Here is a 15,754-nt window from a genome sequence, read left to right on the forward strand (position 1 = left end):
AGGAAGTGAAGGGCGGACTTCTTCCGGTAGTGCGTAAGCCCCGAGCGGAGCCAAGACCCAGCGGAGCCTGAATCCCGATAAGACAAGATGGCCGGGCTGCCCCGCAGGATCATCAAGGTATCCGCTTTCCTTCTCCTCCCGTCTGCTTCCTCCCTCTCCCGCCTCCTTCTCCCACCCCTGCGGCGGCTGGAGCTAGGCCTCATCTGGCCTCTCGCCTAGGCCGCGGGAGCCTTGAGCGAGGGCTGAGGGGAGAGCGGCGCTTCCGGTGAGCGGGACAGGCAGCGGTGCCAGCCCCGCTTCCCTTCTTCGCCGCTGCAGGGCGTGGGGGAGTGAGGGCCTGGCGGCGGCGGCAACACCGACAGTAACAGCCGCCGCCGTTCGAGGCGAGCGGGCATGTGGGAGTGACCGGCAGAGGGGTGCGGGACGGACGGGCTGGCGGAGGGGGTGGCGGCGGCGGGCCTCCGCGCATCTGCTTGCGGGGAATGAATGGGCATCGCAGACAGAGCGGCTGGAAACGCTTCTCTCTCTCTCTCCCCCCCCCCCCCTTTCCGGGCCTGGGTTCCGAAGCGGTCATTGCCGCGCAAGCCACAGCGCTGGCTCCGTCCCCGCCCTCTCCGCAGTCGGCGCCCCTCGTTCGCTCCCTTCTCCCCCCCTCGCTCCGCCTGCTCTGCTCTCGCTCGCTCGCTCACCCACGGCAGGCAGAAGGGAGGCGGCTGTGACAGGGTGCGCGCTCTCGTTAGGCGGGTGCGTGTGACCTGGGGACGGGCCAGGCAGGCAGGCTGGTGGAAGCGGCGCATGAAACCGCATGGAAGCTGCAGCCGACGGAAAGGCACAGCTGAATACCTTTTCGTGCATGAGCCTTGGCGAGCAACGCCCGTAGCAGCAACAGCAGAGTTCAGAGTCTGGTCTTTACTGCCTAGGGAATGCCTTATTTACTCTAGAGTAACGCATTTATTCAGATTTGGGAGGTGGGAGAGCGCAGTTTCCCCTTTCATGTGATGGGGAAGGGGGGGGGAAGAGAAGAGGTTTGGTCATTTTGCTGATGACTCAGAAGTGTCTGCCTATGGAAGTATGCTTACAAGGCTTACCTCTTTTCTCTTCTGCCCCCTCCCCCTGCAATCCATGCCTTGGATGTGCGTTAAATTCAATTTTTATGCTAAAATATGTTTAGTAAGCATAATTTAATTGTGTGCTGCTCCCCTCCACACACATTTTGTTGTTTATTCCTTGGATGCTGCCAAGTTTAACCTAATCCATCTTCTGTTGTATTCAAACAATAGCTTTGTATATTTAAGTGCATTTTTGCAAATGTGGGTTGAAAGCTAAAAATGTTAAGCACCCGCCTTGAAAGAAAATTACTATTTCCTCTTCAATAGTGTGTATTTTGTTTTAATACTGCATGGGGTGGATATTTTCAAAAATATGTATTAGTCCTGATCCCCAGATGCTATGGATGGTGGGGTTTAGGATGGGGCAGAGAGGAGCTCCACTTGCAAGGAGGAGACACATCTGCCTTGGAGACCCAGCTATGCCCACAGAAAACACTGAGGGTGTTTATCTACTGCCAGCAGTGTTCCAAAAGCAGCAGAAGTCCCCAAAATGGGGTATCCTGGAGGCTGAGCAGAGGTGGTCTTGGATCTGCTGGATTTAAAGGCCCTTCGTTGGTATGGGAGGCCCCTGGATCAAGCTTGCTCCTATGCCATGCAATAAAAGAAAGTTGGAAATTATAAATTAATACCAATTATAAATTGTATATAAAAGAACTTAATAATTAGTCCAGTGTATAGTGGTTGGTTTCTTGAACTTATAGTGTTTGGGTTGAACTGTTCCCTTCTATGCCATCCTGAAGCTGCCACAACAAGTCCACGCTCCCCAAGTTTGTTTTACGGGGGACTAACTCCCCCATCCAACCCATCGGCAGCATATGGGGCAAAGGGCATAGTAAGCTGACTCCCATCCTGGCTGTTGTGAGCCAGCAGTGTTTTGAAAGTGGTAGAGGACCCACCACTTAGCACTTCCCCACCATTTAGGATTGTACTGTAAATCTGCTATATTTGAAAGTTCAGTAGTGTGATCTTAATATATAATTCTGAGTGTTCAAATTACAGTGTACAGCTACTGAGAAGGGCCTTTAAAATATTCATGTGACTTAACTGTGTTCTGAAAAGTGCCACAGTTTTCTACAAAGTTGTATTTTAACCAATTGCCTTGAGGTCCGATGTGGCTTCTCTTGTGAGAAAGATGAAGGATTGAGGCCCAGTGCTCAGATCTTGTGATGAAGTATCTCTTTGCTATAAGAGAGCTTTCTCCAGTTGTGCAAGAAGTGGAGCTGCTAAGTTCATACTGCTGAAAACTCCAACCAAAGTTGCATTCCTAAGTGTACTTACCAGCACATTAAATCCCACTGAGTTTAGGGCAATTTGGAGTAAATATATTTAAGTTTGGCCTGGTAATCCTTTGGTAAGCATTAGTTGAATAAGCAACAAAGGGAGAGGGCTATTGATGTCATTTCCTGCTTGTGGGCTTCCCAGAGGCATCTCATTGGTTGTTGTGGGAAACAGGGTGGACCCTTGGTCTGATCCAACAGGGCTCCTCTTAGGTTCTTTATGCCTATTTTAGCATTGATTTACCTCAGCTTTATTGAAGAGAAAACATTTAATATTCTCCAGGTAGTATGGTGAGGGAGGTGTGTATTCCAGCCATGTGGGAAAAATACTATGCATATTTAGCTTATTTTTAGGCTGTTGAACTATTTTCAGAAATACAACTAGAAGTACTGTCAAATGTGTATGGCTCTGATTATAATGCTGCTTCTAGTTACAGGGAAGAACAGACAGCTATGAAAGTTACTGAAACGTAGCCACTAACCACTGGTCCGTTCAGCTTTATTTCTTCTGAGATTTCACCAGGCATTATACATCTGCTTTCAAGACTTTCAAAAATAGAAAATTAAAGCTAATGTTTTCTGGAAGTTGAATTCTAACTTAATACCAAACTTATACCAAACTCTGATTCTGGTTTCTAAATGTCATGCTTTTGCTGCACTTGTGTGGAATTGAAGAATAGATACAGAATCTGAGTATGCCTGGTTGAATCTCATGATGACTCTAAGCGTATTTGCACCTTTTTCTTTGATAAAGCAAGCTTGGGAAATCCACTAAAAGTTTATTCTGGTATATAGAAACAAATGATTTTCCAACTATCTCAAAATCATTTTTAGGAAGTCGCACACTAAGATTAAGTTCCATTGAACTCCATTGACGGAATAGGGTTAAAGAATTTGCATTGGAACTTGTAAGGATTCAGTACCTAGTATTTTCTTTAACGTGTTTGATTCTAGTGACAAGAATCAAGAGACTTTATAACTTATTTATTTGACTGTGTTAAGTCCTATTTCTTCACAGTATCTTACTGTTTTTCCAATTCTTAAAATAAATTGTATAACAAATGTCTAAAATTTAGATGTACTGTAATTCAGTAACAATATTTCATTTATTCAGTTTATTCCATCCTTTTGTTGTGCAATTTATTACGGCATTACTGGGGCTCTTGCATATCTATAGTGACTAATGCAGAAATGCAGCTTCACTAGGATTGCAATTTGAAGTTGTGTAAAAACTCAAGATGAAACACATGCAATTAGGCAAATAGATCTGCAGTCACCTTGCTATGCAATTAAGGAAGATAAATAGTTCCTGACCTGGCATCAGTTTTCCTAGCATTTTTCCATCAGTACTGGCAGCAATTTGAACCTATTTCGGCATCAGGAAAGTAGCAAAAGCACTTCCCTTTAGAATTGTCAGTTTCAAAGCTTAACTAGAACTGTTAAAAAAAAGTTAGTTCCTAGACATCAGATTTACATTTTGGGTGACTGGCCCTCAGATATATATTTTTAGCCCTGATTTAAGCCATTATACAGAATCTTTTGATTTCTTAGCATAAATCCACCAGAGTTCCTTCCATGAGCAGAACAGAAACCACTGGTGGAAAAGATTTCCCTTCTACCCTGCGGCCTCCCAAATCTGCTATGGAGAGTTCGGGGATCGTTTTGAGCAGATTTGTGGGTGTAGGGTTGCAAGGGAAAAGAGAGGACAGGGAAGTCCTGTTGCACAAACAGAAGTCGACTTGTGTGTCATTAGATTCCCTATACTTTATGTGGTGTCATATATTAAATTATCTCTTTAAATCAATAAATGGAAGCAATAATAATAGCTTTGTTAAATTTTGTTTGTATCCTTAATAAGTATATTCAATAATGCTCATCCTTTGTAAAACAATATGGCAAAATAAATATGAATATGTCTTTGATAAAACTTCCCTAAAATCCAAGCAGGATGAAGGATGGTATATAAGTATTTTAAGAAATACACAAACATAAGTTGTGATGGGGAAATACTGACTTCGGACTAGGGGTGACCATATTACACCAACTTTAAAATCACTCTACTGTCTGCCAGTTAGTTTCCAGGCAAAGTACAAAGTGTTAGTTATTACCTTTAAAGCCCTATATGGTTTGGGTCCAAGTTACTTGCGGGATTGCCTTCTCCTGTACAGAGAACTTACTTCAGTCAGCCAAAACTAAGCTGAGAACTGTTACCCAGAAGACCTTTTCTTCTGTCGCCCCGGATTGTGGAATGGCTTACCAGAAGAAATTTGTCAACACTCCGAAAGGCTAGTCTCTTCCGGCAGGACTACCCAGATGAATTTTAAACCTAAGAATTTTTAAGATGTCCTGATTGTTATTTTAATATTGTATTGGTTTTATATGCTCTTTTCATTAATTTTATGTATTTGATTTATATTGTACTGTTGTACTAATGTTGTTCCCCACCCTAATCCAAAGGGAGAGGCAGGGAAGAAATTACTATTATTATTCTCAAGTGAGTTGGGAGAAAATGATAGGAGACCAATGACAGGCAACGGTTCAGTGACAGGCCTGTGACTCAGACTGAAGTGGCAAGGAGGAGTAAAGTGGGCTAATGACTGAACAAGCAAACAGGTGATTAGGAAATAAGATCTGCAACAGTGACTACCCATATATGACAGGTGTTTGGTAATCTCAAGCTCTTGACTACCGGCTGAGTTCTAATAATAGCTATGTCTCCTTTAAAAGTTACAAAGAGGTGTGGAAGGAAGGGATCACATGTCAAATGGGCAGTGAGCAGAGCTGAGAGAATGATCGGCAGGAAACTAAAAGGCAGGACACTAAGAGGTATCTTTGGGTCTCTGGGTAGTATCCAGCAGGGCTGTTCTGTTTCCGCTGGTTGCATTGCTAAAACCCTTCTTGCTGCACTTCTAACAATTTTATTGTTAGCATCAACTGACAGCTTGGTGCTATATGGAACACCAAGTAGTACAATCTGTGCTTAGCAGGCTTTTAGTGAATGAGGTGGGGGAGGAAGAGTGAGGGAGGCGAGAGAGGAGACTTTTTCTCCAGTTTTGGAATGTATACAATATTTTGTTATTAAACCTAAACTTTACTACTTTAAGCAGATGAAATATATTGTGCACTCTTTGGTCTATTTATGATAAGTAGCTGAATAAATACATTTAACTACAATTATACCCAGGCCAGTATCCCAAAAATAGGAAATGAAGAGACTATGCTGTTCTTTCCCTCCAACATCAACCTCCCATGTCACAGATAAAACTGCTTGTGAAACTAAGGGGACTTACAAAAACAGTTTGTAATGCTTTCTGGAAGTCAACTGTCCAAAAATAAGTGTAAAAAAAAGTCCACTGGGTCTAACTCAAGCCCTTTTAGCCAAAGCAACTTGTTGGATCCCAGCCTCATAGTTAGATATGGACCTGCAATTTGCTGCACCCTGCAGTGTGTGAACTGTATCTTAAGTTTTGCAGATTGAGAAAATTCAGGTGATGGATTTAAGACTGTCAACACTGTAACAAACAAAGAGAAGGTTTTACTTTGTAGGCTTAGAAACAGTTCGTAGTCCTTAGCATTGTTATGAGGAAAGAGCTTTTAGAGACAAGCCTGGAAAATAAATATTCCTATAATGCAAGGGTGGGCTATGTGAGGGGGTCCACAGGCCACTTTCCATCCCCAGGACCTTCCCCCTTTCCCCATGGGCCCACATGCCTGCTGTGCCACCAAATTTGCTTGTGCCGCCACAAGAGCAAACAAACAAAAACCAGTTGTTTTCAAAATACCTTTGGCCTTTTAAAAGCTCTGTAGCACTTTGCCACTAAATAACAATATTGAATTCATTACTAGTATATTTAGTCTGGAATTCCTAAACATACTAGGGAATAAATCCCATTGAAAATAGTGGAAGTTAATTCTGAGTAAACATGCATGAATCGTAGTGTTAGTAAGACTTGCAGCCTGCTTCTGTGCAGAAGGAACAGTCAGAGTAACTGTAGACCTTGGGCCCATAGTTATTTCCCACTCCATCCCAACAAATAATATTTCCTTGGAAATACTAGAGTATCTCCAGTTTATTTCTTTAGATAAAATCAATGGTTGAAAAATCCACTTCAGAAAGATTCTGAAGTTTCACTTGGAGCTTTGTAGACATCAGAAAATGGAAGGTTTGTATTAGCGGAAACGACTTCTCAACTCTTAATGTGCTTTGATTTTGTGTGTGTATTTTTCAAACATCCAATTTACTTGATTTGGAGTATTGAAGTGAGAAGCAAAAGAAATCAGGTTGTGTTGCGGAAAGGCTGTGCTACCACATTGCAAAAGCAATATGCTCTGCAGGCTCCCAGATCACAATTCAGCACAAATAGCTGAATATATTCTGTTATTTCCCAACGTTTAATCTAAAGTTAAAATAAGCAATCATTAAATCCAATTGCTGCTAAAAACTCAGGTAAAGAGGATGGTCTTAGCTTGGCATCTAACGTAGAAGATTTTAAATGAATTTGTCTGTGGATGGAATTCCACAACTGGGTTTTTCCTAAGTAAAATGACCTCTCACTGGAAACCCAGTACTTAAGCTCCAAAAGCTGTAATCAAAAGCTCAAGGAGGGTGAGCATCCCTATAAGCTAGTATCACTGAGGAGAAGTGATACTGAGCTGAGGAGAAGTCAGATGAACCTGACTATGTTGCCCTGATAGGACTTAGCTGGGCAATGATGAAGCACTGTGGAAAAGAGCTGAACTGAAAGTGGCCAAGGTGACATGGTGGAATAAGAGGGAGTGAGGCCCTGCCTAAATATTGAAGAGGTGGAGGATTGAAAATGAAATAGCCATGCAGAGGAGGGAAATGGGTGGGGAGGGGGGAAAAGTTTTCAAAGATGGAGGAAAGAGGCACGAGTAGACTGGGATGTGTAGGAATTAAGATAGTATTGCCCCAGAGGACCAATGACAGGATTTAGCGAGATTAGGCACTGGTCTTTCACTCCCAGAGTTGGGAAGGGTACAAGATGGGGCAGACTGGCATGGGGTGAAATAACAGCTGACCATCTAGAGGTGGAGGTCCTTCTTTGGGATATCGAGCTGATATATTTAATGTTAAGCTTTCGCTTCCTCCTATGGTAGAGATGGGCAACCAGAAGTGGTTAGACTGCAACTCCCATCAGCCTTAGCCAGCATATCTAGTCATGAGGGTTGATGAGAGTTGCAGTCAATATCATTTGGAGTGTAACAAATTGCCCACCCCATCCTATGTCTATGTTCCTGTTATGTCTAAGCATGACAAGCATGGTTTGATCAAGCCATGAAGTAATTCATTCAGCTGTATGTGAGAGAGAGTGTCCACAAGCACAGGGCTAGTTCTTGATTCTCCAAACTCTTGTTTGTAGCATTTGTCTTGGTGCAGCTACAGAAGGGCTTCAGATCTTAGTTGATGGACATGTTCATATGGGACATTGCAGTTCTTCAAGTACCTGGGCACAGAGAACTTGGAGCTTTACACATCAAAATCAGCATGTTTGTGCTCAGAAAGCCAATAAAGATTTAAGTTTGGGTGAAAATGAGTTCTTGGTGGGTCTTGGCTAACAGATAGAAGCTGTAATCTGGACCACCTGAAGTTTCTGACAACTTCCAAGGCAGCTTGACATAAAATATCTTGTGGTAATCAAGCTTAGATGTCACTTAACTATGGATATTTATGGTGAGATAGTACTCATGGATACAGGTGATGCCCATCGTTTTCACTCTTAACTGGAGGAGCTTCCATTCATAGAAGCAGAGTTCCTCCTGCTGGATGAAGGGGTACTTCTATGTGTGCAAGCTTTCTTCCATAAATAGAAGCTCCTTCTGTGGATGGGGCAAAAACATTACACACTGTCCTGTGCGTCTTGGGGAATGAAATCACACTTTTGTGATAAAAGTGCATTGAATAGTGTGGATGCTAACTTTAGAAATAGCATCCATGTTTCTCGTGTGAAAGACACACAAGACTCTGTGGTTTGTTTGCTACACCAGTGCTCTGAATTAATAGATGGAAATCTCTTTATTTCCTATCTTCTACACCAGAAATGGGGAATAGGTGGCCCTTGACATGCTGTTGAACTGCAACTCCCATCATCCTTCACCATGGCTGCGTTGGCTAGGGCTGATGGGAGTTTTGAAGTCCATCAACATCTGTAGCTCCACATGTTCCCCACTGCTGTTTTATACAGAACATAGGCCGTGAAAAGTTGGTCCTGAAATAAAGACCTGAAAATGCATGGATAAATAGTACTTGATGATATCCCACTGTCTGATCAGTACTTGTATAATCATCATCTTAAAATGTAGTTTATCAAATAGTTCTTCAATCTATCAATGAGGTGCATGCTGGAAAAAATTCTTTGGTATTTTCCTTCTGATTGGTTTCTGGTTACTTTTTTCTGCTGATCAGAGAAGTTGTAACTGCTCTTCAAACTTATCTAAATATAGCAATATATTTAAACTAAATTTACTAAGTGATAGCTGAACCTGTTTTGCTTACATAATAGAAATATGAAGGGTAACAGTGTTCACAGCTCTTGCTACAGGGGACTACACAGCCTGCCTGCCTCTGCAGACTTATTAATTTATTGATGTTTAATGTTAAAGAATTCACTGAACAGGATTTGGTTAAAAAAAATGTAAGGAGAACAACTCATATATTGCCCTTGTCTATGGATAGTTGCCCTCAAAGAAATAGTATGTGTGTGTTTCACTGCTGTGCTTTTTCTATTTTAGGAAACCCAGCGCTTGCTGGCAGAACCTGTTCCTGGAATAAAGGCCGAGCCAGATGAAAGCAACGCACGTTATTTTCATGTGGTCATTGCTGGTCCACAGGATTCCCCCTTTGAGGGTGGGACATTTAAACTTGAACTATTCCTTCCAGAAGAATACCCAATGGCAGCTCCGAAAGTACGTTTCATGACCAAAATTTATCATCCTAACGTAGACAAATTGGGAAGAATATGTTTAGATATTTTGAAAGGTAAGTATTTTGGAATCCTGATAAGAATGTCAATTGTTTTTATCGGATTGTTTTTATTGGATTATTAAGATTGTTGAACTATTATTTTAGTGTGTCTTTTAAGTGGGGGAAGTGTTCTGTATTAGAAAAGTTGCTTCATTAGTTTCTAACATTCTTCTTCAGATAAATGGTCTCCAGCTTTGCAGATCCGTACAGTTCTGCTATCAATCCAGGCTTTGTTAAGCGCTCCCAACCCAGATGATCCACTAGCGAATGATGTAGCTGAGCAGTGGAAGACCAATGAAGCCCAAGCCATAGAAACAGGTGGCTTATCTTTATCTATGTTTATTTTAATTGATTCGTGTAAATTCTTGCCCTGTTTTTATTCCAAATACAGAAGCCCAAAGTGTTTAAAAACCTCCCATTAAAAATAAATATCTTGAATCACCTCAAGTCATACATTCAAGAATTCAGATACTGCAAATGTAGAATATGTTCAACCTTTTGGGGTTTAGAGCCAAACCTAGATGTGATGTTAATTGCGTGAGTGCAATTAATGTTTTTGTTAGTTTGTTATGTAACTATTCTTAGTAGCCATGGAATAGGGAAGAAGTTTAGCTCTTTGGGTAGTATCCAGCAGGGCTCTTCTGTCGCCACTGGTTGCATTGCTTAAGCGGGGCCCACCGCTTGTGCAACAGGGAAGTTGTGCTTCTTGAAGTAAATCAAAAAATGAGCGGGAACTGGGCAGGTCAGCGGAGCTCCCTTTTGAGTGCTCCACTAATCTGCAGCCTTTCTAAAATGAGTGTTTTGGCTCATTTCTTATTGCCTCAGGTGCCACAAAGTTCCCATTGTGCAATTGAGAGCTCTCACTAGCAGCTGGGCAGTATTGGATACTGCCTTTCTCTCCCTGCCATGCTTACAGACAAAAATCTCCTCTCCGAAGCTATTTGCATTTCAGGGGAAATTTCTGTTGAACCCAATGGAAGATTTGCCTGAAATACAAATAGCTTCTTCATTTCTGACTGGACTGTGGCAGGGTTAGAGAGAGTTGAACCCCTCCAGGCTGCTCAGGCTTCCACAGGGCTGCTATGTACATAACAAACCATGCATATTTTAGTATCTGTAATTTCTTTAGTAGAAGTCATATTTTTAAAGAGTAACAATTGGTTCAGATGCAGGTGTATTTGGCTGTTTCAGAGGGTGTGCTCACATGACTAAATGTAACAATTGAGCAGTAGGTCATACCTTGGCGATGGCAACTTCTGCCATCTTGGAGGGCAATTTTTGATCTAGCCTAAGGTTGTGGAAGTTGCCATGCAAAGTCTTACCTTTCAGCTGACTTGCAAAGTTTACTTGCATGAGTTGCTTACGTAGATTTTTTGGGGGCAGGAGTTATCAAGTGATAAACATTGTCTCCTATAAATGAATATAGTATTTCTGTCATGATAGAGGCCTGTCCATGAGACGTGTGATAAACTTCATGCAACCAGTGTACCATGTGTTTGGTTGCAATAGTTACATGGCTGATGTGAATGTGTAAAACTTCAGAAAAGTGAGGGTGCAAATCTGTAGAGAACTTGACTCTTGAACTCTTAATTTAATCACCATTCCTGTGGGTAACTATGTACAGATCTAGCACCAAAAAAGAAAAAAATGAAAAGCAGGAGTAGAGAATATTGACACAAATTTACATGAGATGCTTTAATATCTAATTTCTTTTGTTTGTTTGTTTTTTTTACAGCTAGAGCATGGACTAGGCTATATGCCATGAATAATATTTAAAATGTGCTCTGAATCAGTGTGCATCAATTTTTCCTGTTCTGCCAAGACCTCTTCCTTTTTGTTTGCATTTAATGGACACAGTCTTAGAAAACATTACAGAATAAAAGCCAGACATCAGTTCTTTGGTGATTTAAATGCACACTAGCAAATCTGTGTCTTGTCCTAATTCACTCCTGTTCCGCATGAGCAGAGGCTAGAAGTATCATCGGGATTGTTTGTGAAATTGTTTAAAAGCAGTAGCACATCTCTGCTTTTAATAAGTTTTCCCCATCATGAGTTAAGTGTAAGCACTGTGAATGAAAGTAGTCAGGGTTAGCTGCAGGGATTTTTGTTCTAATTGTGTGGGTTCTTTCTCCCCCTCTTTTTTATGGTGATGCTAATTGCATTGGTTAAAGCAGCTAACCTGTTATACTCTAGAATATGCCCTCTAGCCAAGTCTAACTTAGATGCTGTAGATGGACAAGCTTGGTTGTTTGAACAAAAATGGGAACATTAAACCTCCATTCACTAATAATATTGTGGTTCTGCTGTCAAGTGTAAAAACCCTCCCTTCAAGGAAAAAAGCTTGTGACCATTTTGTATGGCTTGTCTGGAAAATTTTCTGTAAATCTTATGTTTTAGTAAAATATTTTGTTATTCTACTTTGCCTTTGTACAGTTTGTTTTGCTGTGTTCTTTTCCCCCCCACTTTTCAATTGTGACAATCGTTTTTTTTTTTTTTAAATGAAGCCAGATTGGAACAGTTTGATTTTCACCAACCTAACGGATGTAGTAAAATATTGGACTTTTTGCTGACTTGTATTAATAGGCCATGCCTCATTAGTGTTCATAATATTTTTGTTTTTGTGTTTTTAAAAAGTCTCTGGTAAATGTAGTTGCTTATCAGAGTCTTAGTAGGTTAGATGCATCATTGATGTGTATGTACTTGCAATGTTAAGTACCACTGAAGCAGGAAGCTAGCAAAACAAACCGCAATTTTGAGTATATGTGTAACTTGTCTGTCTTGTGCTAAGTATTATCAGGTATCAGACTACACATTTAAAGGTAATTTGCATCTTTTTAAAAAAATGATCCTCTACATAAAATGATATATTACAGTACAGGTAAATTGGTTGCTAAGGTATTTACAGCTAGCCTTGCTGACTCTGGCCTCACCTGCAATCCTTAAAACTACTACTCTCTTGACCCATTTCTTCATTCGGAAGCTAGAAATTGATTCATTTTTTTAAAGCCATCATGTTGAAATGTAAATAACTCATGGGAGCATATTTTGATCACATTTTTAACTTCTGTATCTCAAAACTTACTTTTCTGACCCTACTTCTTTGCCTTGTCCACCTTCTGATCTCTCTGCTTTCAGTGCAGCCTGTGTAATGCCAGCTTGCCACGGGTAATACCTTTCTTGCAGTTCAGGGGGACAAAACTGAGGTCCATAGTTCTCTGCTCATCATACCTGTTCTAGCATTATTTGGGGTTTCTATAGAATGTGGTTGTATGTATTGTGCTCTTATGTAAGATAAAGATTATCTATTAAAATCACATTTTCAACAGACAAAATGCTTTTAGTGATGGTATTCTCCCTCAAGTTGACTGCAATATAGCATGATAAAAGGCTGATAATCTTAACAAGATTCTTGAGATTGTATTGTATCTGGGCTTGGAGATGGTCCTTCTCTGTTACCAATTAATAGCACCATTGCTGTATTAGAGAACTGTTAATAATATGCTTTGTCAACCAATATCTCCTATATTTCATTGACTATAGTGAACTCAAACAAAAACATATACTTGCATTGCAGTGTAAATCCTAAACTTGTTAACTTGTTAACTCAGAAGCAAGTCCTACTGAGCTAAACAAAACTTACTCCCTAGTAAGTCTGCTTGGGTTTGCAGACTTTTTAAAATTAGTTATTTGCATAGCAAATGGCTTTGTATCGTGTATTTCGATGCTCACACATTTGAACATTGGGATTTTCCTGACATTCAAAATGCTTCTGTTCTGGGGTTACACTTCTATTTTTCTTTTTGTAACATCTGACAGCCAAATTTTGGATTATTGTACCTTACGTTCTGGGATGAAAATACTGAGATGTATTCCTAGAAAAAATGTTCTAAAAGCTGTTGTGAGGAAAAAAAAGTATACAGCAATATGTTTAAGTCTGAAGTTCATGTGACAGCTGTATTGTTAGAATCCTGCTTAGCTTTCAAACCTAGGACCATAATCCAGCCAAAATTAAGCACCAATTTCAATGGGAGTACTATGGCATGATTCTAAGCATATTTTTTTGCAGTAAGTGCCACTGGCTCACATGAATCGTGGGTTATCATTACAAACGCAACCTGTGGGTTATTGTTGGGTTGTGAACTCTGGGTTGTTCATGGTTAACAATACCATAGTTAACTACAATGCTGGCTTCACAAGTAATGACAACTACGATTCAATGACAACTCATACTCAGCAGTACTCTGGGTTACTGTTATGTGTGAACCAGGTCATTGAGTTCAATGGACTTTACTGTTCCATGAGTGTGCATAGGATTGTAGCCATAAGCATATGCTTACATATCTCCTGTTGAAATAAATAGGACTTAAAAGTGCTTTCCTTTGTATTGTATCTCTTTATTTCTTCCTTGCATGTCGTAAATGTCTGTAATTGTGCACTAATTGAATCAAGATCTTAAACTTTGGCGGCAGCAAAAATCCTGTGTTCTGCTCTAGAGAGGTGTGTGTACACACAAACCTTTGAGAAGCATTTTTCCTCTGATGGAATCGTGCACAGTATTTGAAACTCACCAAATTTAAAATAATCTTGGGAGTTTGGTGCAAATGCTGCTTAATAGGAATCTGTTATTAAGTATGCATGCTATTCCCACTCCCCTGCCCCAGTGCATTGAAAAACAGCTCTGGTGCCAAATCACTAAAATATTTTCTAAACTAGGGAGTTTGGGCATTCCATAGGGACAGTGGTTAAGAGGAAAACTCCTCTAGCTCTAAATATTGAGAGTGATAATTAAAATGTCTTTAAGACTTAAGTTCTGAAAGGTGTGAATTCTTAATTTTGCATCCAAATCTCTCAATCCTAAAAAGTGGAAATCTTTGGAAATTATTTTTATTCCATTTAAGTGTAGGAATGCAACTAAAGTTATTGAAGGTACTTGAATCTCATGTGTGTATTTGATGGAACCAATAACTTGATATATCATGTAAAACTACAGTTTTTTCCTTTTAGCAAATTCAGCTTGCAAAATTAAACTTACTTTGGCTACGATTCACAGCCTATTTACTCTGAAGCAGTCCCATGGAGTATGCTGAATTCTAATACAACTACTCAACAATAAATAGGTCATACTGTACAGTCTTGATACATCTCAGCTGGGTGGAATTGTCCCATTGTTCTGCTAAGCAGAGTTGAATTATTTCAACTTCTACAATTAGGTCTTTTAACAATATGAAAATGCCTTTGCTTTATGATAGTGAATACAAGGAAGAAAGACTGGGATCCTTTATTGAATTACAGTACAGCTGCTCCATATTAATAATCTTGGTGCTAATATTTAACAGGTTTGAAGATTTCTCATGTACTGATTTATGAACCCTAAGCTTAAACTAAAGTCATGTTTGCAGTGATCACCTTTCTTTAGTTAGTGAATAGGTAGATCTTGTGTTTGCAGTAATATTCTTGAAAGGAGGAAAACCTAAATGACAGACACGTCTGTGCTTTGCATGGGTAAACTGTTTAACTGACAAGAGTAAACACATTGCATATCAAGTGTAATAATGGCCTAAAATAAATGTGGATCTTATGCTTTTAAAGGAAGCTTATTTCCAGCATATTCTGGCTACTGTACAACATCTGGGCTAGTTGAATCACAGATTTATGTATATCTGACCTTAATGTACATTCCTACCATGTCCAGGGTTATTTTCAAATGCCTGATAGGTTCTGTTTAACATCTTCTGACTGTAATGTTATGACACCAAAATAAAAGGAAGAGTGATTATTCATTATACAGTGAGCTTCTCATTTTAAGAAAGGGTTTACTTTTTTAAAGTGAGGCTGGTATTTTCATAGTAAACTGTGCAAAGAAAAAGGATATTATCTCCCGTCCTCAGTTTTAGGTCTGCACATGTAAAAAAACCTCTCACCCTTCTCACCCAGTTGACTAATACTGGAATTTAGTAGCCCAATATGTTTGCTTAGGGCACACAAGCATGATTTGCTTGGACTTTTTTCTGTCTAAAAATGCATAGGATTTTGCCCTTAATTTATTTAGGATATTAATATCCCATCTTTTTACAAAGTTCTCAGGGTGCCAAACAGTAAAATATAAAGAATAGAAAATACATAACATGTACAACATAAAAATACAAATCCATAAAAATGTAAGCAGCCTAAAATCCTATGGTAGAGATCAAAATTTAACCTTAGAAATAAATTTAAGAAGTCGGGAGAATAAAGTGGTCTTCACTTCAAACCAGAAATCCATCGATGAAGGTACCAGTTGCCAGTTTCTGGGGAGGCCATTCCAAAATTATCATGCTGCCACTGAAAAGGCCCTCTCTCCTATGGCTACCTACTGTACCTTATTTTCCAGAGGCATACAGAAGGGT

At 40.1% G+C, this 15,754-nt stretch overlaps 1 protein-coding gene across 1 annotated transcript; it reads left to right on the top strand.

Moving 5' to 3' along the window:
* Positions 1-2: 2 nt before the first annotated feature.
* UBE2N (ubiquitin conjugating enzyme E2 N) lies at positions 3-15,151 on the top strand. Its single transcript, XM_063133795.1, has 4 exons — positions 3-117; positions 9,137-9,383; positions 9,546-9,686; positions 11,104-15,151. Exons 1-4 carry the CDS (start codon positions 88-90, stop codon positions 11,142-11,144), a joined length of 459 nt encoding a protein of 152 aa, XP_062989865.1. The 5' UTR covers positions 3-87; the 3' UTR covers positions 11,145-15,151.
* The last annotated feature ends 603 nt before the right edge of the window (positions 15,152-15,754 follow it).

This window comes from Elgaria multicarinata, chromosome 9 (genome assembly GCF_023053635.1).
Source record: "Elgaria multicarinata webbii isolate HBS135686 ecotype San Diego chromosome 9, rElgMul1.1.pri, whole genome shotgun sequence".
Lineage (NCBI taxonomy): Eukaryota > Metazoa > Chordata > Lepidosauria > Squamata > Anguidae > Elgaria > Elgaria multicarinata.

What these genes read in the sequence shown, in the direction of transcription:
- UBE2N (XM_063133795.1), top strand. Translation starts at nt 88, where the DNA reads ATGGCCGGGCTGCCCCGCAGGATCATCAAG. An exon ending in TGCCCCGCAGGATCATCAAG is followed by an intron (nt 118 to 9,136) that starts GTATCCGCTTTC and finishes TTTCTATTTTAG; the next exon opens with GAAACCCAGCGCTTGCTGGC. An exon ending in AGCCCAAGCCATAGAAACAG is followed by an intron (nt 9,687 to 11,103) that starts GTGGCTTATCTT and finishes TTTTTTTTACAG; the next exon opens with CTAGAGCATGGACTAGGCTA.